General features: G+C 46.4%; 1 protein-coding gene across 1 annotated transcript in view; it reads left to right on the plus strand.

The window, feature by feature from the left end:
• The window catches only part of RETREG2 (reticulophagy regulator family member 2), a 113,892-nt gene that overhangs the window by 16,530 nt on the left and 71,247 nt on the right, over positions 1 to 26,115 (plus strand). The window contains exon 2 of the mRNA XM_086954414.1: positions 1,636 to 1,742. Coding sequence (XP_086810540.1) covers positions 1,636 to 1,742 — 107 coding nt within the window. The remainder of the gene's footprint in view (positions 1 to 1,635; positions 1,743 to 26,115) is intronic.

Consider the following 26,115-nt stretch of genomic DNA (forward strand, 5'->3'; position numbering starts at 1 on the left):
GCTGTCCAGTTCGAGGGCTTCGTTCGTCTTCCTCCTCTCTGGTCATTCCCTCAAATTAAGAAGACTGAAATGGGAGGCTGCAGATTCTCTCTTCTAGCCTCCTCCCTCTGGAACACTCTTCATGTAACCGCACGTTCTTGCACTAACTGTTTCAGCTTTAGGACAAAACTCAAAATATGGCTTTTTAAGCAGGCATTCCATTCTTTCTAACAGCACATACCTGCCCGATAATTCCCCCACAGTGCCATGACACTGATGGTGAAGGAATGCTTATTACATTTTAATAACAAAACATAGCCAGTACTAGTTTCTTTTTGGAAGGACGTTGCACTGAAGCTGCTAACACAATCCCTTTCTGTCAGTGATTGTTAAGTATTCGACTATTTCACTTCATTTGTTCATTTACTCTGGTAAAACTGTCTCCTGAAACAAACAATAGTGTAAAATCTATCAAATCACCTCTTTGCTATCTAGTATGCATTTACTATTAAAAGCTATTTAAAATCTAAACATATGTAATACATTGCAGCACGTTTATTGGTTATAGAATCAGTAACATTAGTGATGTCATTTGCAACCAGCCATACACTCAATTGATGTCTTGCCCCTGACTTTGCCCAGTTAAAATACCTGCGCATGATGTGTTTACTTTATTTATCTTTCACATGCACAGTCTTCGCTTTAAGATAGTCTTTGGAAGAACTCTTTGTTTAAATTGAGTTTGTTTTAAAATCATAAAATTGCTTTGACAGTGTTTATTTAGTGGACATTACATGTTCATGCATAATTTTGATTAATCACAAATATTTTTAGGAGGTCACCATTTAAAGTGCTCGCATAGGAGTGTTTTAATTTATACTTTTAAAAGTTGGGAGCAAAATTATTTCTTAGCAAGTATAGTAAACGTTTCTGATGAAAATGTTCTAAGAAATTAAATAAATGTAAACGTGTTTACATTTGAACAGTGGCTATTTGTTGTATTAAGCTCTTTTTTTGTTGTTGATGGAAATTCATTTAAGTGTTTACCTTTGACTTTTCTTTGTAAAGCCTCTCTTTAGATCAGGCTGCACTAAAAGCAGCGGGCCTTTTTGTAGTACATGATTGTTGTTGTCCCTGATTGAGATATAATACTAGGGCAGTGAACTTCTATAGGGTTCAGCGTGTCATTGATGCCTTATTATTGCCTGGCTAGGACTCTCGGCATTACTAGACACTGAAATAAGTCAAAGGCGCCACTTCTCTGGTACAACAATGGTGAGACTTGGGTATTAATGTGAGAAATTGTTTCTGTTTAAACTGTGAACATCAGTCTAATATTTCAATAAACCCTGAATAGTAAACACCAGCAGTTCCCTAATCCACCCTATCCTTTCGGTTCCCTGTTTCAAATGATGGAGAGCGCAAGTTAAATGTGGGTTTCTGAGTGAATATTAGAACGTGAATTATAGTGATGATGGGGTTGTGCACTCATTAGTTAGGAGTTGGTTTATTGTGACCAGACTAGCTTTCAACAGCAAAATGATTATGTAAATCACCTGCCTCCACTCTTTTTCTGCATGCACAGTTCCTCTTCTTGGAGAGATTACAATTTAGTATGAACATCTTTTTAATGTAGTATATTTTTTTCTGATGCAGGCTTTTCTCCTCTACATCCCTGCGACCTCTTTTCCTGCTTAGCGTGTCTCTTCTAGGGGTGCTGGTCTTGGAAAGATGGAAGCCACGTTTCTTGACCGATTTCACAGGTAAGCGACCACTACTCAGGGTTCGCATTTGGTTTAGAGTAACATAAGAGTTCTTTGAGACTATGCAGCTTATCTCCGTTTTGTTTATTTTTATGAAAAAGCCCTGAAAACCTGCAGACTTCGTTCCCAGGACATGAAGGATTATCCAGAAGGGGCGTATCCTTGTTTTGTTATTATTTTGTTACATAATCAAGAATAAGTGCCTTTGAAGGTATCCTCCATTCTTTTGCCTACTGGAAAAATGCAAATGAGGAGCATCTATTTAGAAAACAGACAAACTAAGCACTAAAATAATTCCCACCACTTCTGTTTTCGAGTGTATTCGGAAGAGGGCTCACTATGTGGATTCGTCTAGTGGTCTAGAGAGCCAACCGGCGAAGTATCAACTCTACTTCATACTCCATTACCATGTGCGTCTAACTGTTTCTTTCAAGCATTGACGTTCCTCTGCTCCCTGGGAATCTTGGATATGCTTGTTCTCTTCAAAGGTAACCTAGAACTTTGCTGATTGGAGTAAGCCCACTCCTTATCGTAGTGGATTGTTTCAGGATTGAGTAGACCGCCTGCGTACCATAGATGCCTCCAGACTTCCCTCCTTGGACTAGACATATAAAAAGTTGTATTCAATGATTGATAGCTGCGCAGGCTGGTTGGAGTTAGCTTGAAGTCCCTGGGCTGTGAATTTCTTGTTGACCACATTTAACTTCCTTCTTTGTTTTTCTCCTAGTTTATTGCCCAAATCTGGGAATAATAATTCCTTTAATTTCTGAAATATCTCCAAATTATTGTACTAAACGTATACGTGTGGAGCGGGCTACATCAATTGTTTTTGGAAAGTGAATTGCATCAAAATTAATATGAAAAATATTGAGGACATTATCCATTCATATTTTGTAAACTTGTTGGAATAACATTGATACGTTAGTAGGCAACTTCCTGTAGGGTATGCAAAATAATTTTTTGTGAAAAAATAATTAATCTTTTCCTTACATCAAATAAATGTCACTTTAATTACCCTGATGTAGGGTTACATCCTAGAGTTATTGTAGCATGTTAGGCAAATTGGAGTAGGGCAACTATGTGCAGACCCTGTTGGTGGCAGAATTAAGGAGACTCCATGAAAGGGAGAATTGCCGTATAATAAGAGTACAAGTTCTTCCCACTGCAACCATCTTAAACTTAACCCTAAAAAAACCCAGAAATAATCCTCTTCTCGCCTAAAAACAACCTGCTCCCCATCCAATCCTGGATCTCTGACCTGAATGCTCTTAGCTGCTCTTTCACCTTATCCAGCTCAGTTAAATTCCTCGGGATCAGCATTGACCAGAACCTCAGTCTCATACCACACATACAAAATGCTGCCAAGAGTGCCCTCTTCACACTACACCACCTCAAGAAAATAAAACCCTTTATCCCCAATGAGGACTTAAAATCTGTGGTCCAATCACTTGTCCTTTCGAGAATTGACTACGGTAATGCCATACCCAAGGGAACTCCCAAAAATACATTTAGCTCCAATCAAATCTGTCATCAACCTTGCTGCGAGGCTCATCATGGACTGTAAACGATTCGAGCACATTTCTCCTGTCCTCAAATGGCTCCCCGTTGAAGGCAGATCCTCCTACAAAACCGCTTGCATCAGACATAAAGCACTTCATCAAAACGCCCCTCAATAAATATCTGAGAAACTTCTAAAAGCTGGCAGCTCTAGACATTTGAGAAGCTCTGACAACCTCAACCTCATCCCTCCTCTGTTAAATAAGAAAGCCACCCAATCACGCTCCTTCTCTGGAAATGTGCCATCCATCTGGAATTCACTCCCCATTGAATTACGCTGCAACCCCTCCTACTAAAGCTTAAAAAAAGCCTTGAAATTGCACCTTCTTAACCATTACTTGGGCCCTTAATTCCCTGCTCTTAACATTTGTCCCTATTTATTCTGCGTCTCTCAGTTTTTCGTTTTTCTGCCCACCCTTCTTTCTGCTTCCTCCTCTCCCCTCTCTCTTAATTCCCTCGTATCCTACTCCCTTACCCTCTTCTCATTTAGCTGAGATAAGATCTCTGGCCCGTATCTCTCTGACCTGGCCACTCCCCGTTATTCTGCTGTAAACTTCCCTCACTCTACGACCACACCAATTAATTCTTCCTTCCCATCTCTCTCATCCTCATTTTCCCTTTTCTCATTGATCTTTTCCCCATGATCAGTGCGCTTCTCCACCCTTCCCATGTTATTCCTCCACCTAGAATCCGAATCGGAAACAAGCTTTATTTGATTTTAAGCCTTAAAATCATAAAGGCATACATATAAAAATAGGTACATCGTCATCATTAAAAACATAGAGATTTGTTAATGCAAAGTTATCACTGTAAATTGTCCAAACATTTATAAAGTGCAAATGCAATAGATTCCTAGTTGTCTGGAACAATCCTAATTGATTTGTTTAACAATGCAAAGGGCCATCGCATTACAAATCCAATAATTCAATTGTTTAGAAATTTCCTGGCCCTCATCACACTCTTTAAATTGCCCACCATTGAGCCGATACAATAAAAGTTGCCCAGCATCTGTAGGAGCAAGAAGGCTGGGTGACATTGCCTCCATCCTCTCTGTTTAAGTAGGGGTATTATCCGTCTGTGCCTTTCATTGCTGTAGTACTTACAAAACAGAATTGCATGTATGGTACTCTGCAGGGAGCTGTTATCACAAGGGCAGCAGTGAGGTTCCTTTGACCATTCATTAAGAACAGGGAGGGAAATCAAACGATGGAAGGTCCCGAATCTAAATCTGGTCAATAGATATCTTTCATTCCTGTCCATTAAATGTAACAAATACGGTTGAATCTCACATGTAATGGTAATGGTAATGGTAATGGTTTGTTGTAGAACTACCATGGGTTTATCAATCTCAAGGGTTACCCTGATTACTTCCATTTGGTTCATACACACTTTTTTAAACTCCTTGTGATTGATGGACCTCATATTGTCGGGAGAAGTATAGTATTCTGGGTGACCAATGTCCTACACATTTTTTTAATGTATTTTAGCCATAACATTTTGTGGGCATTTTCTAGGCTCACTGCATCTTATTTCGCTGTTAAGACCCGTACTCTCTGAAGACCAGATTCTGTGCCACAGCAGTAAAGATTGGGCCTTTATTAGATCGGAAATATAAACCACCCCCAGCTCAGAATGGCAGTTAAAAACCAGGGCGCTAGTTGGGACAGCTAAAACAAACCTTAGAAAAGTGTTTTCAATACGTTGGATTATTAAGCTATCGTGGAAACCCCAAATGCCAGCCCCGTACACGGCTATGCTCACGCATTTTGCTTGATTGATTTTTAGTAAGATTTAAGGCGGCCTTTCCCCAGTTTCTTAAAAAAATTTAATAGGGCCGTGGTGGACTTCATGAAAAGTAAGCTCCTAGTTTTAACCGCTGGAGCCCAGGAACCGGTTCTATCAAAGAGGACGCCCAAATAGCTAAATGAATTGATTGTTTCCACCTTATTTCCTCCTGCCTGATAGCTTTTCTTCAGATTTTCCCCCTCCCACATGACGTGACATAAAGCTTTTTTTAGCATTCAGCTTTAAACCCAGCGTGTCCATAAAGTTGGAATAAAAAGAAAGTGCCCTCTGCAGACCAATCTGGGTGTGGGCCATTAATACTGCGTTGTACGCATAGAGTAAGGACGATATTGGCAGCATGTTTACTGTTGGGGGATACCTGGTATGTGACACCATCTCCTGCTCCAAAGCGTTGGTGTAAATTGAGAACAGGAGAGGTGCCAAAACGCACCCCTGTCTCACGCCTGTTCAACTTTGAAAGGGGCCGTACACTCGCCCTCTATACCATAACAGACTTTTACTGTAGCTTCAGAGTATAGCTGCTTTAAAAACCGGATTAAAACAGGATCAATCTTCAAATCATTAAGAACACCCTACAGCTTATTATGTACAACTCAATCAAAGGCGGCTGTGAGGTCTACGAAGGCCATATAGAATTTCCTTGTTTTGGGCTGTGTGTATTTGCTGATTAAAATATTGAGGTTTAAAATCTGCTAGTTTGTACCTACCCCGGCTCTAAAACCATACTGGACATCACTTAAAATACCCTCCTCTTCAGTCCATGCCTGTAATCGATCTAAAACTATCCTGCCCACTACCTTCATTAGAGAGTCCAACAAGGATATTGGACGGTATCCAGGCGGATTTTCGCGGTCACCTTTTTTAAAATTGGGGACAATAATTGGTTCGGACCATGTGCTTATAAAGCCTTTCGCGCAACATGCTTGTAAGACTCTGGTTAAAGATGGGCCCCAGACCTCCAGATTTGATTTGTAGAGGTCAATTGGTATCCCATCGGGCCAGCAGCCTTACCGCTCTTACTTCTATTGACAGCTGTCTTAACATCTTGGAGTGAGATTTGAAGCTTGATGGGCGAAAAATGCTGATCTGCCCTATCCGTGTCGTGAGTCTGGTCTATATCCTCATTTATCCTCTGTATTGAGTAAACATTACTAAAAAAGTCAATCCATACTCTCTCCTCAATGGTCACCTCAATTGATGGTACGCATATGTTGCTATTAAGGAATGGGGCATTTACTGCCGTCCAAAATATCTTTATGCTCAGCTGTGTCGTGAGATTCTGCCAAGCCTTATCTTTCAGCTCTTTCATCCTATTTTTTTCTAGCTACATTATACAACTTCCTGCAAGCCCTAATCTCATCATTATCCCTTACCACTCTATGTAGGGCGTTCTTTAAATATGAGTAGCTTTTGGTACACTCTTTATTAAACCAGCCTTTCTGATGGTTAGAATGGGGGTTGGGAGCACACTGCCTCACAGTCCCAGCACAGTTTGCCCCTTTGCATCCTGGTAAATGCAGTACACAGTTCAAACTTACTTCAAAAATAGCTGGAGTTTTTCACCAAAGTTGGTGCAGACATTGCTGTATATCTCTAGACCTGTGTTTCTGGGTTGAGCCCTTCATCAGTAGAGAACAGCAGTTTTAGAGAGCAAAGAAAAATCATCTGGGGTTGCTGGAAATGCTGCCAAGTTCCTCTCAGGTCACAGTACCACTCACAGGCACACAGGTGCATCTCCAAAGCTCGTCAGCTTGCTGGCTCAAGGGAGTCTTTTAAACAGAATGGGGGTTGGGAGTAAACTGCCTCACAGTCCCAGCACAGTTTGCCCCTTTGAATCCTGGTAAATGCAGTACACAGTTCAAACTTACTTCGAAAATAGCTTTCTGAGGGTTACACAGGCCTTTGCTGTCTGGAGTCAAAACGTTCTTAACCACCTCAGTGATACTACTAAAGGTGTTTAGGACTTCCTCGTGGGTAGGGCAGTCACTCAGGCAAATCATAATTGGGTCTAATGCTTTGCTGACAATAGCTTTGTTTAGCTCCATCGTGTCCCGACTCGCCCAGCGGATAGTATATCAGTTTTTCCCGCCCAGCTCTATATTCTTAACCCCCGTAATGTTATTGTTTGATTTACCAGGGGCTAGGTTTAAAATTGCTAAGTTCACACTTAATGCCAGATGATCGCTCATGACATTTTGGTGGATGTCATAGGCTTTTACGGGGGTTGCATGGCGATTAGGAATGATGATAAAATCAATAGTTGATTTAGCGCCTCTTCCAACAAGCATTTGCAATGCAATAGGTCTCGCATTATTAAAGTTAGAGCTATTGGCATTGTAAATGGCAATGCCTTTTATTTATGTTTTTGTTTTTAAACATTGACAATGCTAATAGCTTAGCCCTTTCGCTGCAGAGGTAATTCCCCCGCTGTGCTGGGGGAGAGGGGGGCGCGCACAGCGCTCCCATGCTCATGACGAGCTGAGCTCGTCATGAGCTACAGTGCTCCTGTGCTCATGACGAGTTCAGCTCGTCACAGGTGCATTGGTTCCCGTGGAACGCTCAGCACAGCAGGGGAATTCCCCCTGCACCGGAGCGTTCCATGGCCCATGACGAGCTGAGCTCGTCATGAGCACCGGAGCACCGTGCCTCATGACGAGCTCAGCTCGTCATGAGCAAGGAAAAGGTTAAACTCTCGCAAAAATGAGACCTATTGCATTGCAAATGCTTGTTTAAAGGACGCCCCAGACACTACTTCCCCAACCTACCAACCTTCAGCTATAGGACAAAACTGCAAGCTTATTTTAACAAGTCCATACCTGAATACATCGTGCTTCGAAGAGCAGCACATGCGCTGCTCAGGAACAACCTTAAAAGTCTCTGTTTTAATAGCATTATACAATATGGTCGGGTATACAGGGAAGAGCGGATTCTGCAGCTAGGATGGCTAGAATGTTCAGGCAGTGTTGGATAGTTGTCAGGGGCTATTCATTCGTTGCCTTTTAGAGGATAAAGAACATTCTTTTCTGCTCCTAAAAAATGTAATAGGTGTCAGTTATAAAGGGCTTTTATGTTAAGCGCTACACATGGATAATTGTTTAATGTAATGGATACCTAGTGTTAAGTGGTCCTTTTTTTCAGTGACTTTGTGTGCATGCGTGTGTATGTATGTGTGCGTGCGTGTTTATGTGTTTGGGTTTGTGTGTGTTTGTATGTATGTGTGCGTGTGTGTTTGTGTGTGGGTGTGTTTGTGTGTGTGTGTGTGTGTGTATTTATTTATGTATTTGTGTGTGGGTGTGTTTTTCTCTGCAGATTATAGGTTCACATCTCTGCTGGGCAGCCTCTGCCTCTCATCCTTTGGTGTCATTGTCCCTCTGACACGTCATTGGTTTTACACGAGGAGGGACTTAATACCACTCAATCTTTAAAATCATTTCAATTGATGACTAATCGTCATGGTTACTTATTTGCTAGGGAATCACTTTAAAATATAATGGCCTAAATCTGCCAAATGAGAAATGGCACTGTACCATTAAAAGTACTGCGTTCTTGTTATGAAATGTTAGTACTGTTAATCAAAAGTATACCAGGCTTCTTGAAACGAGCCGACTGCAAGATGGCTGTGCTACGATAGCTTCTTAAACTTAACTGTACCTGTCAAACTGCCTCATATCACGTAGCCCCATCACCTATCCTCTCACAATGTCAGTGAAGTGCACCTCCATTTTATTAGTACTGATAGCGCAGGACATATTCCTGGGCATACTTAAAGCTCCTAAATTACAAAAATATAAGAAGTAACTTGCCCCTCTAACCCTTAATGCCAGAATTAGATCAAATCCCTGTGCAGTTTCTTGCTTTCCATTCCACAGTATTGTGACAGGAAAAGCATCGCCAAGAATGTGAAATGTCTTTGTTTGTGTTTTGGTGACACAAACCTGTATGTCTCGGGTTTGCAGTGCTCCAATAGGGCTCCCAGGGGGCGCATGTTCATGCTCTCTCCAGGCACTGTCACTTAAAATTAAAAATTAATAATGGCCAAATCAGCACGTGGCTGTAAGGGATGGATTGACTGGTCGATTTGAAGGTTTCGAGGCCCCGCTGCGGGCCCACACAACTCGCCCTTTCACTTACTACTCGGAAACGAACAAAGGGATTAGTGAGGAAGTCGCAACTGACACACAGAATGCCAGAAAAATGACAAGAGAATGTGAAAGCCATTTTCTGGGTTGTGGGATATATATGCGTTTCCGTGGTAACTCTTGTTTGTTTACAATAATAAGTTATTCAATCCTTGCACTGTGAACACAAATGCTACAGGTAGTCAAACTATTTACTTGACTGGTAAAAGAGACTATGCAATGGCCGAACAATGCATAAGCTTAGAAGCAACTCGGATGCCCTTATAGGCAGCAGTAACACACTCAGACTACAAAGCGCTTGCAGCTGAATAATGCAAAAGGGTGTGTGCTGATGTCCTTGTTTGTTTTCGAATGCACCCGTTATTGTTATGTTCGCATGTGATTTGTAACACACTCATCCCACAGCACGAATCAGAGTATAGATTATTAGTGACTGACAACAGATCTGCAGAGATTTGAATGGCTCGGCCCACATATGCCCCTTGTAGGAGAGTAGGGTCTGCTATCCTATGGTCACCCCAATTTTTGCTTTTTGCTTCACTGGTTTTCGACTTACTGAGGCTGTGGGCCTGCTAATCAGACCCCCAGCCTGCTGTTCTCTCTCTAAATTTATAATACATGTGCTATAGGTACATACCACAATTGGAAATGGACTCCTTGTCAGCCCCTGTACCATGCACTATAGGTGCTCAGGGCATAGGTGCCACCAAGGCCTACCAGGGGCTGAAGCATAGCTTTTGCCACCCCTGGCTGGTTCTTAAATTGACACAACTGGCTGATCACTCAGCTGGGGCAAGTGGGTGTAATCACCCCTTGCTTAGATATAGTATACCTATATCTAACCCTATATCTGGACACATATATAACCTGTGAGCCACTCCTATGGAAGGCCTCATCAATCCTGGAGGCAGAGTGCGTGGTTTTATGTGAGATGGAGCTCTGGCATGAGCTGAGCCTGTCTGCAGCTGTCGGGAACAACTCCCTAAGCTGATCCGGGATAATGCCATACCATATACTCTTAAGCGCCTTATAATCCTCGCGGTTATATAGCAACTTTGGTTTGGCTTTATCAAAACATGTCGTGTAAGGTGTCATACGAATTGGAATACTACCCCCTCGCCAGTTCTGGCGACGGGGGTAGCATTCCACCCTTCTAGAGGGAGAAGACATGTTACTTTACTGAAACGCGGTTGATTTAAAATGAGCCTCAGATCCACAAAATGGATGCCCCTGCCACAGACACGGGTCTGGCCTCCTGCTGCTGACCGAAACCCGGCAGAGGAGGCCTGGACAAAGAGTTTCCTGTCACAGGGCGGTGTCAAACCACCCCAGACAGGAGATAGTGGATTGGAGTAGGGAGGTTTCAAAGAAACCAGACACTGCCTGGGGAGCACAAGGCTGCCCCTTGCAGGATCCGGCCAAACCGGTTCTGGGGCCTCCCAGCCCCTGTCCCAGCGCGGCCAGGATCAAAGGAGAGGGGTGTAACCACCCCCTTCCTGGGTCCCACCCATAGGAGGGGACCTAGCAGGATGTCCACCCCCCTAGATTCGAATAAGAGGGGGAGCAGTCCCAACGGACTTCAGATCATCCTGAAGAAACATAAGAAACGAAATCTGGACCCTTCGACTTTCTACACGACGTGAGAAGACTGAAGAATCTCCCTTGTGGTCAAGGAGTGACCACCCTGTGCAAACAGGCACCATCCAGCCCTCGACCCTTGCTTTGTTGCAGTTCCCGCCGGAACTCGAGCGACAGAGATCGACGAGATCAAGCTTGCCTGCCTTCTACCTGCCCGATCCACAGTCCCTGCAGAGCTGAGACCCGTGGAGGCGACCGGAAGCGTGGGGCACGCCATCTTGAAAAGGCCACGAGACGCTGACCGTGCAGCCCACGAGTGACCCTCGAAGCTGTACACCGGGGTTTGAGAAGCCCCAGCCCCGAGCTCCACTTGCACCAAAGCTCACCCCTCCACACTCGACGAGTGCTGCGTGGGGCCCTTCTGCCTGTGTGTGCTCGACGCGTTGGCCCGGTCACTTGCCAGCTGGCTTGTGGCCCCTGTGCCGACGAAACTTGAAATACGACTCGCTTTTCTGGTTGCTCCAGATCTGCACCAGCTCCTGTGAAAAGGAGCACCCACTCTGACCCTCCTGGTTCGAGTGATAAGCAATCTCCCGGTTCTGCGTGGATTGCTTTTGCCAAGTGCTGTTTGCTGCAATCTTGAAGCCGACGGTGCTGACGGCGAGAGCCTACGTGGGACAGATCGTGACCTGCTCCTGGACGTCGCAGATGCCCCAGAGCCCACGTGACAGCGGAGAGAAGCCTATCGACAACCGCCTGATTGCGCCCGACATTGCCTGGTTCCGTCCTGGTTCCACCCTGGTCACTGCTGAGTGACCCAGACTCTGTCCCCTCTGCTTTCAGGTACTTTTCTACTTCGATCCACCCTTGGATCGCACCGGACACTTCTGCTTCACAGCGCCTGCAGCTGCAACAGCTCCAAGCACCAAGAACCTGCGTGACAGAACCCGACGCCACTTCGACCCTGTGCACCCACGGCCTGTGGGTGAGGTAACTTTGCAACGCCGGTGTCTTTCCACTGGTACACACCTCTAGGGTCTGTGTCTAAAGTTTTGTGTTCCTAGGTTCAGCGGAAGTATCATTTAATTCACTTTAACTAACTTTTACGCACCATTGACATTACATTGGTGCGCGCCGCACTTTCCGTGCTGCACCCGTATCCTGTGGGCTACTCCCGACTTCTTCATTGCTTGTCCTGACTGCTCCCAGCGAATCTCTAGGCCCTAGGCCTAACCATTGCTCGATAAGTGTTACTTATACCATTTTTTTAGTATATGGTCTGAGTGGCCCCCCGCCCTCAGCCATAATTGTGCCAACTTTATATGCTTAACAGTGCTTTTGATTTAACGCTTGTGCCCCTTTCCTCATAAAGAGTACTGGGGAGTAATTTAGAAATAAATACATATATTTTTACAATATATACTTGTGTGGTGTCCTTTCATTTGATTACAGGATTGTATGTGGTAAAACAGCTCGCTTAACACGACCTCTTAAGTTAAGCCTTTAAGGCTGCTTAGTCCATGCTACCATTAGGATAGCTTGTCTACAAGGTTGACTTACAACCTGACATCTTTGGGGTTTGTTTGACTGATACCAAGTGGTTCCAGAATTGGAAACACTACATATCAGGCCAACTTCTCACATTGGTGTGCAGCGGTGCGGATTTGAGCTTGCTGTTTGTTTTACCATTGCAATCTTTATCAAATTGAAAGATCACATCAAGTACCTCTAGGTACATATAAATCAAAAGCTTAGCATATTAAGTTCTACTGAACTTAGTAGTTGTAGATTAAAGGGATTAGCACACCCTGACTACAACTCACTAGCAAGGTACAGTAGGAAACCACTTAGTGTAGGTAAGTGCACCACTTACACCTCACTAGCAGTCATGTCTGATGCAGATAGAGCCTCAGGCTCTGCTCCTGTAGAAGTTGATCCTATAGGGACAACATCCAGATATGACAACCTTAGCCACAAAGACCTGAGTGCCTTGTGCACAGCCAGGGGGCTAAAAAAGGGCAGAGGCCCTACCATTCCTTCCCTAATAGCTATCCTAGAAAAGGATGATCTAGATAAGGTGAGTCAGGCTCCCTTAGGTGCAGGTGAAGGGATAAACTCCCCTGAGAATGAGGATCTTCCAGATGATGATGTAGTGGAGGAGGAAGAGGAAGAGGAAGGCTCTGATTTAGAAGAGCCTGAAGATCAGGATCAGAGGGGAACCAGGTACAGGTTGCCAGCCTTAACCAGGCCAACTTGGACCTACATGGGAATGGGGGGGGCCAGCACCACCCCAGATCTCATAACCAAATTCTCCCAGGTAATAGGAGGGAGAGATCTCTATCAGGGGACTCTCACCTTTCTAGTGCCTCAAGAGAATCTCAAAGAGGAATGACTTCCTCCCAGAGAAAAGAGCATAGGGCCAGGATGAGGGCTGTCCAACTCCAAATAGAAAGGGAAGAGGTAGCCTTGGCTCAAGCTAAACTTGCTTTAGCAAGAGAAAGAAAATTGTGTGGCTTAGATGCCACTGGTGGCAGCAAAGTTCCTAAAGAAAAAGACAGGGCCTATGACAATAGAAACCTGACAAAAATTGTGCCCCCCTACAAGGAAGGGGATGATATCCACAAATGGATGACTGCTCTTGAGAGGGCCTGCATGGTACAGCAGGTCCCTGAGGATCAGTGGGCAGCAATTTTATGGTACTCCTTTTCTGAGAAAGGGAGGGACAGGCTCCTCACTGTTAGACCTGAGGATGCCAAAAACTACTCTGTTCTGAAGAGTGCTCTTATTGAAGGGTTTGGCCTAACCACTGAGCAATACAGGTTGTTGTTCAGAGACACCCAAAAAGCACAGACTCAGGACTGGACTGATTTTGTAGATTGTGCCACTAAGGCTCTGGAGGGTTGGCTGCAGGGAAGTAAAGTTTCAGACTATACAGGATTGTACAATCTTATGATGAGAGAACAGATCCTTAATAACTGTCAGAACCAGCTGTTGCATCAATACCTTGTTGACTCTGATTTGACCTCTCCCCAAGAATTGGGAAAGAAGGCAGACAAATGGGTCAGAACAAGGATTAAGCAGAAAAACCAGAACCAAGGTGACCAGAAGAAAACAGACCAGAAGGGTGGGAATCAGAAAGATAAAGAAAAGGACCAGAAGTCTTCAGGCCCCCAAACTAGCAATAAGGAGGGGGGTTCCCAAAATGGAAACAAGAAAAAGAAGAATGATGGCCCAAAGAAACCTTGGTGTAATACCTGCAAATCAGTTTCACACTGGGGCAGTGAATGCACTAAGAAAAATCCAGTCCCCACCACTGCAGCTCCTAAAGCAACTGCACCCCCTAGTACAGTCAGCAGTGGTGGTACACAGCCAAAGGGTTTAGTAGGGTTGACCCTGGGTACTGAGGTGGAATCTGGCCTAGTCAGAATCCCCACACAGGCAGTTCTCCTATATGATGTGGACTTATCTTTGCCCACTGCAGTAAGCCCCAGTAACCTGGGCAAATATAGGCAGACTCCCTTAATTAATGAGAAACTGGCTCAGGCCTACAGGGACACTTGTGCCAGTGTCACAATGGTGACACCTGGCTTTGTGGACCCTGGACAGATTGTACTAGGTGAAAGTTACCTAGTGACCAATGCAAGCAACTCCACTACTTCCCATAGTGTGGCTGTTGTGAACTTCTCCTGGGGAGGGGTAGATGGCCTAAAGAAAGTTGTTGTGAGTGCAGACCTCCCAGTAGACTGTCTGTTAGGCAATGATCTTGAAAGCTCAGTTTGGTCAGAAGTGGAGTACAGGACTCATGCAGAAATGCTAGGGATTTCAGCTCATGTCCTTGCAGTGACAAGGTCTCAGGCTAAGAAGTGCCTTCCTGAACCAGTGGTGGATCTTGAAACAATAGACCAACCACAACCCAAGAGGAGGAGCAAGAGGGTTAAGGCTGTGCCTTCCCACTTGCCCCAGGTTGAGGATCAAGTTTCACAGGAAACTGATTCTGCAGTCCAAGAGGAGACTGTCTCAGATGAGCTTGAACCTGAACAGGTTGAGTTTCTGGGGACAGGGGGACCCTCAAGGGCAGACCTGGGGCAGGCCCAATTAGATTGCCCTTCACTTGAACCCCTCAGACAGCAAGCTGCTGCTGAGGCTGCAGGGAATGCTCAAGGTACCCATAAGGTGTATTGGGATGAAGGGCTCCTTTATTCAGAGGCTAGAGACCCCAAGCCTGGCACCACCAGGAGGTTGGTTATACCTTTGAAGTTTAGGGGCTTCCTTCTTACCTTGGCCCATGATATTCCCCTTGCAGGACACTTAGGCCAGAATAAGACTTGGGACAGGCTTGTTCCACACTTTCACTGGCCTCACATGTCAGAAAATGTCAAGGAGTTTTGTCGCTCCTGTGTCACTTGCCAAGCCAGTGGCAAGTCAGGTGGCACAACAAAGGCCCCCCTGATACCACTACCTGTGGTGGGGGTACCCTTTGAAAGAGTTGGAATAGACATTGTGGGTCCCATGGATCCTCAAACAGCATCTGGGCACAGATTTATACTGGTGGTAGTGGATCATGCCACCAGGTACCCAGAGGCAATTCCCCTGAGGACCACCACAGCTCCTGTGGTGGCAAAAGCCCTCATTGCAGTTTTCTCAAGAGTGGGCTTTCCAAAGGAGGTTCTTTCAGACAGAGGTACTAACTTTATGTCTGGATACTTAAAAGCAATGTGGAAAGAGTGTGGAGTAAACTATAAGTTTACCACACCCTACCATCCACAGTGCAATGGGCTTGTGGAAAGGTTCAACAAGACCCTAAAGGGAATGATAAAAGGTTTACCAGAGAAGCTTAGGCGGAAATGGGACATCCTTTTACCCTGCTTGCTCTTTGCTTACAGAGAGGTCCCACAGAAGGGGGTTGGCTACAGCCCTTTTGAACTTTTGTTTGGCCACCCTGTAAGAGGTCCATTGAGTTTGGTGAAGGAAGGATGGGAGTTACCTCTCAAAAAGCCTAAACTAGACATTGTGGACTATGTACTTGGTCTCCGCTCCAGGGTGGCTGAATACATGGAGAGAGCATCCAAAAACCTTGAGGCAAGTCAGGAATTACAGAAAGCCTGGCATGACCAAAAGGCTGTTATGGTTGAGTTCCAGCCAGGACAGAAGGTGTGGGTGTTGGACCCAGTGGGGCCAGCAGCTCTCCAGGACAAATGGACTGGACCCTACCCTATCATTGAAAAGAAGGGAGAAGTCACCTACTTGGTTGACTTTGGTACCCCTAGGAGCCCCCACAGGGTGCTCCATGTGAACAGATTGAAAGCATTTGTTGACAGGGAGGACATGAGTCTCCTCATGGCCACAGATGGGGAACAGGAGGAAGAGAGTGACCCTCTCCCAGACCTGCTTTCCCAGAACCCTGATGATGGTTCAGTTGATGGAGTAGCCTTGGCAGGCAGCCTCACTGAGCAGCAACAGGTGGACTGCAGACAGGTGTTGCAGGCCCACAGACAATTGTTTTCACTCACACCCAGTCAGACTAACTGGTGCACCCATGAGGTGGACACTGGTGACAATCTGCCTGTGAAGAATAAGATCTACAGGCAACCTGACCATGTCAGGGATTGTATAAAGGCTGAGGTGCAAAAGATGTTGGAGCTTGGAGTGATTGAGCCATCAGAGAGCCCATGGGCTAGCCCAGTGGTCCTTGTGCCAAAACCTCATACCAAAGATGGGAAGAGAGAAATGAGGTTTTGTGTGGACTACAGAGGTCTCAATGCTGTCACTAGGACAGATGCTCATCCCATTCCAAGAGCAGATGAGCTCATTGATAAATTGGCTTCTGCCAAGTTTCTGAGCACATTTGATTTGACAGCTGGCTACTGGCAAATCAGACTAGCTGAGGAGTCAAAAGCCAAAACAGCATTTTCGACCCCTAGTGGACATTATCAATTTGTGGTAATGCCCTTTGGCTTGAAGAATGCACCTGCCACTTTCCAAAGGTTGGTGAACCAAGTCCTTGCTGGGTTGGATGACTTTTGTGCAGCATATCTAGATGATATTGCTGTCTTTAGCTCCACCTGGGAGGATCACCTGATCCACCTGAAGAAGGTTCTGGAGGCCCTGCAAAAGGCAGGCCTGACTATCAAGGCTACTAAGTGCCAGATAGGGCAGAGCAAGGTTGTGTACTTGGGCCACCTAGTAGGTGGGGGTCAAGTTCAACCACTGGAGAGCAAGATCCAGACCATACAGGACTGGGCTCCTCCAACTACCCAGACACAAGTCAGAGCCTTCTTGGGCCTGACTGGGTATTACAGAAAATTTGTAAAGAACTATGGGTCCATTGTGACACCATTGAATGACTTGACATCCAAGAAGATGCCCAAAAAGGTTCAGTGGACAGTTAGCTGTCAAAAGGCATTTGATGACCTGAAGAAGGCCATGTGCTCTGCACCTATCCTGAAGAGTCCTGACTACTCCAAACAGTTCATTGTACAGACAGATGCTTCTGAGTTGGGGGTGGGAGCTGTGCTTTCACAACTTAATCAAGATGGTCAAGACCAGCCCATTGCTTTTATTAGCAGAAGGCTGACCCCCAGGGAGAAACGTTGGTCAGCTATTGAGAGGGAGGCCTTTGCTGTGGTTTGGGCCCTGAAGAAGTTGAGGCCATACTTGTTTGGTACTCACTTCCTAATTCAGACAGACCATAAGCCCCTCTTGTGGCTAAATCAGATGAAGGGTGAAAATCCCAAACTGCTCAGGTGGTCCATTTCCCTACAGGGGATGGACTTTACAGTGGAGCACCGCCCAGGGACTGACCATGGTAATGCAGATGGTCTCTCCAGGTACTTCCACTTAGAACATGAAGACTTATCTGGTCAAGGTTAAGTTTAATGTCCCTGCGTTTGGGGGGGGGGTTATGTAGGAGAGTAGGGTCTGCTATCCTATGGTCACCCCAATTTTTGCTTTTTGCTTCACTGGTTTTCGACTTACTGAGGCTGTGGGCCTGCTAATCAGACCCCCAGCCTGCTGTTCTCTCTCTAAATTTATAATACATGTGCTATAGGTACATACCACAATTGGAAATGGACTCCTTGTCAGCCCCTGTACCATGCACTATAGGTGCTCAGGGCATAGGTGCCACCAAGGCCTACCAGGGGCTGAAGCATAGCTTTTGCCACCCCTGGCTGGTTCTTAAATTGACACAACTGGCTGATCACTCAGCTGGGGCAAGTGGGTGTAATCACCCCTTGCTTAGATATAGTATACCTATATCTAACCCTATATCTGGACACATATATAACCTGTGAGCCACTCCTATGGAAGGCCTCATCAATCCTGGAGGCAGAGTGCGTGGTTTTATGTGAGATGGAGCTCTGGCATGAGCTGAGCCTGTCTGCAGCTGTCGGGAACAACTCCCTAAGCTGATCCGGGATAATGCCATACCATATACTCTTAAGCGCCTTATAATCCTCGCGGTTATATAGCAACTTTGGTTTGGCTTTATCAAAACATGTCGTGTAAGGTGTCATACGAATTGGAATACTACCCCCTCGCCAGTTCTGGCGACGGGGGTAGCATTCCACCCTTCTAGAGGGAGAAGACATGTTACTTTACTGAAACGCGGTTGATTTAAAATGAGCCTCAGATCCACAAAATGGATGCCCCTGCCACAGACACGGGTCTGGCCTCCTGCTGCTGACCGAAACCCGGCAGAGGAGGCCTGGACAAAGAGTTTCCTGTCACAGGGCGGTGTCAAACCACCCCAGACAGGAGATAGTGGATTGGAGTAGGGAGGTTTCAAAGAAACCAGACACTGCCTGGGGAGCACAAGGCTGCCCCTTGCAGGATCCGGCCAAACCGGTTCTGGGGCCTCCCAGCCCCTGTCCCAGCGCGGCCAGGATCAAAGGAGAGGGGTGTAACCACCCCCTTCCTGGGTCCCACCCATAGGAGGGGACCTAGCAGGATGTCCAACCCCCTAGATTCGAATAAGAGGGGGAGCAGTCCCAACGGACTTCAGATCATCCTGAAGAAACATAAGAAACGAAATCTGGACCCTTCGACTTTCTACACGACGTGAGAAGACTGAAGAATCTCCCTTGTGGTCAAGGAGTGACCACCCTGTGCAAACAGGCACCATCCAGCCCTCGACCCTTGCTTTGTTGCAGTTCCCGCCGGAACTCGAGCGACAGAGATCGACGAGATCAAGCTTGCCTGCCTTCTACCTGCCCGATCCACAGTCCCTGCAGAGCTGAGACCCGTGGAGGCGACCGGAAGCGTGGGGCACGCCATCTTGAAAAGGCCACGAGACGCTGACCGTGCAGCCCACGAGTGACCCTCGAAGCTGTACACCGGGGTTTGAGAAGCCCCAGCCCCGAGCTCCACTTGCACCAAAGCTCACCCCTCCACACTCGACGAGTGCTGCGTGGGGCCCTTCTGCCTGTGTGTGCTCGACGCGTTGGCCCGGTCACTTGCCAGCTGGCTTGTGGCCCCTGTGCCGACGAAACTTGAAATACGACTCGCTTTTCTGGTTGCTCCAGATCTGCACCAGCTCCTGTGAAAAGGAGCACCCACTCTGACCCTCCTGGTTCGAGTGATAAGCAATCTCCCGGTTCTGCGTGGATTGCTTTTGCCAAGTGCTGTTTGCTGCAATCTTGAAGCCGACGGTGCTGACGGCGAGAGCCTACGTGGGACAGATCGTGACCTGCTCCTGGACGTCGCAGATGCCCCAGAGCCCACGTGACAGCGGAGAGAAGCCTATCGACAACCGCCTGATTGCGCCCGACATTGCCTGGTTCCGTCCTGGTTCCACCCTGGTCACTGCTGAGTGACCCAGACTCTGTCCCCTCTGCTTTCAGGTACTTTTCTACTTCGATCCACCCTTGGATCGCACCGGACACTTCTGCTTCACAGCGCCTGCAGCTGCAACAGCTCCAAGCACCAAGAACCTGCGTGACAGAACCCGACGCCACTTCGACCCTGTGCACCCACGGCCTGTGGGTGAGGTAACTTTGCAACGCCGGTGTCTTTCCACTGGTACACACCTCTAGGGTCTGTGTCTAAAGTTTTGTGTTCCTAGGTTCAGCGGAAGTATCATTTAATTCACTTTAACTAACTTTTACGCACCATTGACATTACATTGGTGCGCGCCGCACTTTCCGTGCTGCACCCGTATCCTGTGGGCTACTCCCGACTTCTTCATTGCTTGTCCTGACTGCTCCCAGCGAATCTCTAGGCCCTAGGCCTAACCATTGCTCGATAAGTGTTACTTATACCATTTTTTTAGTATATGGTCTGAGTGGCCCCCCGCCCTCAGCCATAATTGTGCCAACTTTATATGCTTAACAGTGCTTTTGATTTAACGCTTGTGCCCCTTTCCTCATAAAGAGTACTGGGGAGTAATTTAGAAATAAATACATATATTTTTACAATATATACTTGTGTGGTGTCCTTTCATTTGATTACAGGATTGTATGTGGTAAAACAGCTCGCTTAACACGACCTCTTAAGTTAAGCCTTTAAGGCTGCTTAGTCCATGCTACCATTAGGATAGCTTGTCTACAAGGTTGACTTACAACCTGACATCTTTGGGGTTTGTTTGACTGATACCAAGTGGTTCCAGAATTGGAAACACTACATATCAGGCCAACTTCTCACACCCCTGCATACTAATAATGTTCGGGAAGAGAAGCTTCGAGGTATGCATACCGCCTGATGTATGTACACTCATGTCCCAGTCACATTCCCTGATGACATTCCACAGAGCCAACTCCCTCCTTCGCTTAGGTCGGTCGCCCTTCGTTGTCTGCCCCTAGCCCGCCCCCTATCCGAGAGACCTGCAGAACAATCGACTTAGGCTGAGCCTCGTAGCCCCACAATGAGGGGGTCTTTACCTGGTCTATGGGCAGCTGCACGGCGTTGCTGATGGGCTGCAGGAGCGTGGACCCGGTGGTGGTCGTCACCATGGTGATAATCCCTCCGGTGCAGGAGGCGGCTGAAAGATGCAGGGAAAGACGAGGAGGAGCTGCGCTGGAGGTGACATTAGAGTGCGACGTGCTCACTTCATGCTGGTCCCTGAATGGAACGGTCGGATCGCCCGTGCAGAGCGCTCCCGGGAGCTGGCGAGTCCCTGCTCTGCCGAACTCTTGTGAATCAAAAGGCAGGCAGCCAGGGAAGGCAGAGCAGGGGGCGGGCGTGAGCCGCGGCTACAGGAGCTCGCGAGGCACATTTCCAGGAAAGACGATTCGCAAAATCACTCTGCTATCTTTTTAGCATATATCTGAGATATTCAGCGTTTGCTTTGTTGTTATCCAAGACTCGCAAAAACAGCCATAACAAGTTTCGTATGGGCTAGGTGCGAGGAGGCGCAGAGCTGCTTTGGCTGGAGCGTCTGGTCACTGCGCATGCGTGTTTGAGCCAGTTCCTTTGCGCACGCGCCACGGAGTGCCTGAGAGCGGGGCTCCCATGCCCGAGGGAGAGCCCCGGCTACCGAAGTCCCGAATGGCGGTAAGTGGGGCTTAGTTCTAGGGGGAAGGGGGTGCGCTTGTGTGTGTGTGTGTGTGTGTGTGTGTGTGCGATGGCGGGGGGAGGGGGGTCTTTGTATGTATGTATGTGTGCGTGCGTGTGTGCTGGTGTGTGTGTGGGGGGTCTCTGTGTGTGCGTGTAGGTGCGCTAGTGTGTGTGTAGGTGCAGCGGCGACGGGGGGCGTGTGTGGGCCTGTGTATGCGTGTGGCTGTGTATGCGTGTGGCTGTGTATGTGCGCATGCGTGAGTGTGGGTGCGCGTGCACGCAGTGAAATCCAGCAAAAGAGAAGCGCGTGGCACTTTCTTGTCCTTCATTCCCCCGAGTCAGCCAGCTATAAGTCTCCACCTGGATGCATCCTTCGGATGCTAATTCCAGGCTCGACCTAATAAAGGTGGGTCCAAACTCCACTTTCGTGGATTGGTGGATAATCTTTGTCTAAGGTTAAGCCACACTTCCCTAATTCAGCGAGCAGGCACAGGCATATTTTAAAGTCACCACCCCAGATGGGAATTACCTCGAGTTTACCGTTTGAATTTGAACTAGCGATGTCCCCACTTAATTTCTCTAGCATACCGCCCAATTGGGCTTTTTCCACATTATTGTAAAAGTTAGCCACAGCCAGAGTACTGGTGCCATCCAATATATCAGGACGATTTGATAGTAGATTTCAGAGCTAACCATTTCAATAGTATATGCCCCCAACAAGTTTGAAATATAAAGTTATAGCGGGGGCCATCCCATGTGTGTCTAGACATACCCGGGTTTGTAATTACTGGTTGATAGATAAAGCTCAGTGGGTAAACTTGGATGCCAGTGTTTGGTGGGTTCAAATTATGCATTCTTTTTAGGATTTCCCTCACCAACACTGGTGAACCCAATGAAAGAACTGTACAATCGCCTTCATAGAGTTTAATGTTATCTCCGACCCAATCTATTCTCCTCCCCATCTTAAATTTCCTAAAAAGGGCGTTAGTTAGGCCTGACCTAGTTTCCAGCCAATTTAAGGTTTTATTTCTGAGGGCTTGCCAAGGTTCCAAGGTTCCAGTGTTGTTTGGGGTAGCCGAGGGACATTGGCTAGGATAATTGTATACGGTGTGGCTGCTGGTGGGAGACTAAGTGTTTGTGTGCTATGTTTTTATCCTACTATCGTTATTAGCTGCTACCAATGATCTTCCCTCCCGCTGCCTTACGTCCCTCGGTGTAAAACCTTCCCTGCCTCATTCAATGGATCTGTAACCCTTAACCTCTTTTGTAATGACTGTCCCTACAGTCACAGGGGCATTTTGGCCGGAAGCCTGGCACCCACCCTGTCCACTTGATGTGTGGTCTATTTGGTATTGCTGGGATAGTTGTCAGGGCTGCTTTTTCTTGTTGCATCTGTTGGCCCAGTGGAGCCTGATGTGTTGCACCATGATCTTGTATAGGCTTATAACGATCCGCTAGAATTTTATCTAAGCCTATTTCAATTTTGTCGAGCCTACTCGCAAGGATATTGAAGGATTGTGTCATGAGTGCTTTTAAGTCGTTTAGTTCGGATTTCAGGTTGATCATGGCATTTGGAGGATCGTGACAGATTTTCTTCCCCCTCGAGGTAAATCTGGTGGCAGCTTCCTTCTGTGTTTTATTTTTAACTCCCAGCGATTTCCCTATTGTCTTTCTTGGTTGAGTTTTAATTGCTTTCGGGATAGTTGCCAAAGTTGGGTGAATTAAAGCTGTATCTAATGTGGTTTTACCGGCTACCATCGATTCAAGGGGATTATAATGTTTATCTAATGGTGGTTGATCACTATTGAGCCCCTCTTCAGAGATGGGAAACAGCCACTACAACGAAGCCGTTTCCACGAATTCAGTAACCACGCATGCTTTACAACGCATGCGTGGTTACCACTAAAACCTTTACCACGCATTCCTTTACTACGAAATACGTAGTAAAGGAATGTGAGTTAAAGGTCAAATAAAAAAGAGGGGGCAAGGGGGGGCTGGGGGAGGGTCTCCCCCCCCCAAAAAAAAATTAAAACGAGCGGAAAGAAAAAAAGAAGAAAACTTACATAAAAACGTCTTCAGTGCCCCTGTCATCAATGAAAGAGCCTCCACAACGTCGTAGCGTAGCGTGTCCGTCATTATAGAAGTCCTTTTTTAATTTTCATAGACGTGTTTTGACGCTTGTTTCTGTGGTTGGTGGAAGTAAGGGCTGCTGATGAAAGGCGTGCAGAGGTGTCAGGTAAGAAAACAAATCTTTGTAGATAAAAATTACCCTGAAAAAAAAGTATGAAGTGTTTCTCTCCTTTGCTTCTGTAGACTGACCCCTCTCCATGCCTCATTTCCATGAAAATAGCCTACTAACGCAAATAATAATATGCACACATTGTTTAGCCTATCACTATCATTATGTACAGTTTCCCGTTTCAAAGATGTTTTTTACCGTAGAATAATCATGCGTAAACAAATGCTGCGTGCTAAAGCCACATGCGAACTAAAATTCGCGTGGGAATGCCATGCGTGGTACTGGTTAGCGTGGTATAATCATATAACCTTCAGAGATGTCATCGGAAATTATCTGCGCCAACCCATTATTTGCTTGAATACAAGTAACATTTTTTGAGGGGCCTTTCTCGCACACACTTTCACCATTTATTTCATAGATCGCTAAGGTATCTGTGAACTTTTGTTGTGATAGTGATGGACCTGTTGTGTCATTGTTTAGTGTTTCTTCTACCGACTGTCTTTCTAATTCCCCAACGGCCCCTGTTAGATAATTCAATATGGTCATATTGACTTTCCTGTGCTTACCGGGGGCTTTCGGAGTGTGGCTAGCAGCCTGTTTCCTTTTTCCCATCGCGTTTATAATTTGAGGTTGAGGAACTGCTGCAGAAGAGTCCTCACTAGGCTAAAGCTAAGTGCTTTAAGCAGCCCACTCGGAGTAAAGTGCAATATAGGTTGGCCTTAATTAAAGTGGCACTTGCTGTACAGTACAATTAATCTGCCGCGGGAAAGGCTTCGCTAAGTTGAAGCGAGGTACTTTAAGCGGCCCACTAGAAATAAAGTGCAAGATGCATTGGCCTTAAGTGGCATGTGCTAAACGATACAAGTATATTGCAGAATTATTCGTAATACCACAGTATCAAACACACACTGTTAAAATGATTTTATTTTTAACCCATTAAAAGCAGTCAAATTGGCATGTAGAAGGGGTAGTGAGACCAGAAGTATTAGCAGCAAAAATGACGTTAAGGTGCAAATTACAATTAAGGATGATAGTCACCAAGGTCTGAGGTGGGCCAAATATAGGAATCTGGGTCTCAAGTCACTCACAGTCCTCGGTGCACACAAGACAGTCAGACGCGGTACCTTTCCCCTGGTTCCAATTTCCGAGCAAGGTCCTGGTTGTTAGAGAGGGAGCCCTGCCCTGCCTCTTCCAGGCAATGACTGGCAAGAACGGGCCCGCCCTTAGCCCGGGCATGCACGCCCGTGCGCGTCCCGCGCTGTGGGAGGGCCGTGCTGGTCTTATGGGCCTCTGGCGCCTTCCACTGACGCCCTCTGGTCGCGCCGCTCAATGCCTGCTGGGGGATGTAGTTTCCCTAAGCAGAGCAGCGTGTAGGTGCGGGGGTGTCGGCATCCTATCGCAGCGGACGCAGTATCCTGGAGTGCCCGGGGGTACAATAACCGTGGCAAACAAGAGCCGTTCCCCTCACGTCAAGGTAGGTGCTGATTTGCGGCATCCCGCGCTGCGGGATGGCCGCGATGGTCTTATGGGCCTCTGGCACCTTCCACTGACACCCTCTGGTCGCGCCGCTCAATGACTGTTGGGGGATGTAGTTTCCCGAGGCAGAGCGGCGTGTAGGTGCGGGGGTGTTGGCATCTATCGCAGCGGAGGCAGTGTCCTGTAGTGCCCGGGGGTACAATAACGGTGGCAAGCAAGAGCCGTTCCCCTCACGTCAAGGTAGGTGTTAAGGTGCTGATTTGCGGCATCCTCCACCCTCTAAAGTTTCTCCCTCTCCCTTCTTTAGTCTCAACTACCACTCTTCCTGCTCTTTCTCTTTGAGCCATACTACCTTGTAATTTTGTTAACTTTAGTCTTTTTTTCCTCGTATACATCGTTGTTTTTCACCGTCCTTATGGTCATCATAGCTTACTTTGTACAAAAAATTTTCATCACTGATCTTGAATTCATTCTAGAAATACTGTTATGTTATACTCCTCTTGATGTTAACTTGTAAAGCGCTCTGATACCCTAGGGTCCAGCCAGCGCTATATAAAACCTTTAAAATAAATAAATAAATAAGTAGGGAAATCAAACATTACATTATCAGGTAACATTAAGCCGTAGCTTCAACATAAGCTTGCAGATGTTCTTAAATAGGGTCATTCCTATTCTCAATGGATTAGGACGCTTTAAAGAGTTAGTGAATTGTTTGTGCTTCGTTATGGTGTATAGTAGTGCATCAGACGAGACACTATTGAATATCCTGCCACTCAAGCAGATCATACACTTTGGTATCGCTCATAAAAAAATAACCAACCGCGCTTTTGGAAAAGTCCGTAGAGTGGTTTGGACAGAATCTGAGATTCATATGGATAGAAGCACGAGGCTTTAACATTATTTTGAATGAGTGGTTCAATATTAACATTAATCACCGTAATTATGCTAAGAATCTGAAGTTCTCTTGGATGACAAAACATCTATTTTAGAAATTCTTGTGAACGGGGAAAGGCATAAGGCAGGACTGCAAGACTCCGGTCCCTGCTGCCGTTGCAGAATGTAGTGCTTTCTGATGTTGAGTCAGATC

Source organism: Lissotriton vulgaris, chromosome 2_1 (genome assembly GCF_964263255.1).
Source record: "Lissotriton vulgaris chromosome 2_1, aLisVul1.2, whole genome shotgun sequence".
NCBI lineage: Eukaryota > Metazoa > Chordata > Amphibia > Caudata > Salamandridae > Lissotriton > Lissotriton vulgaris.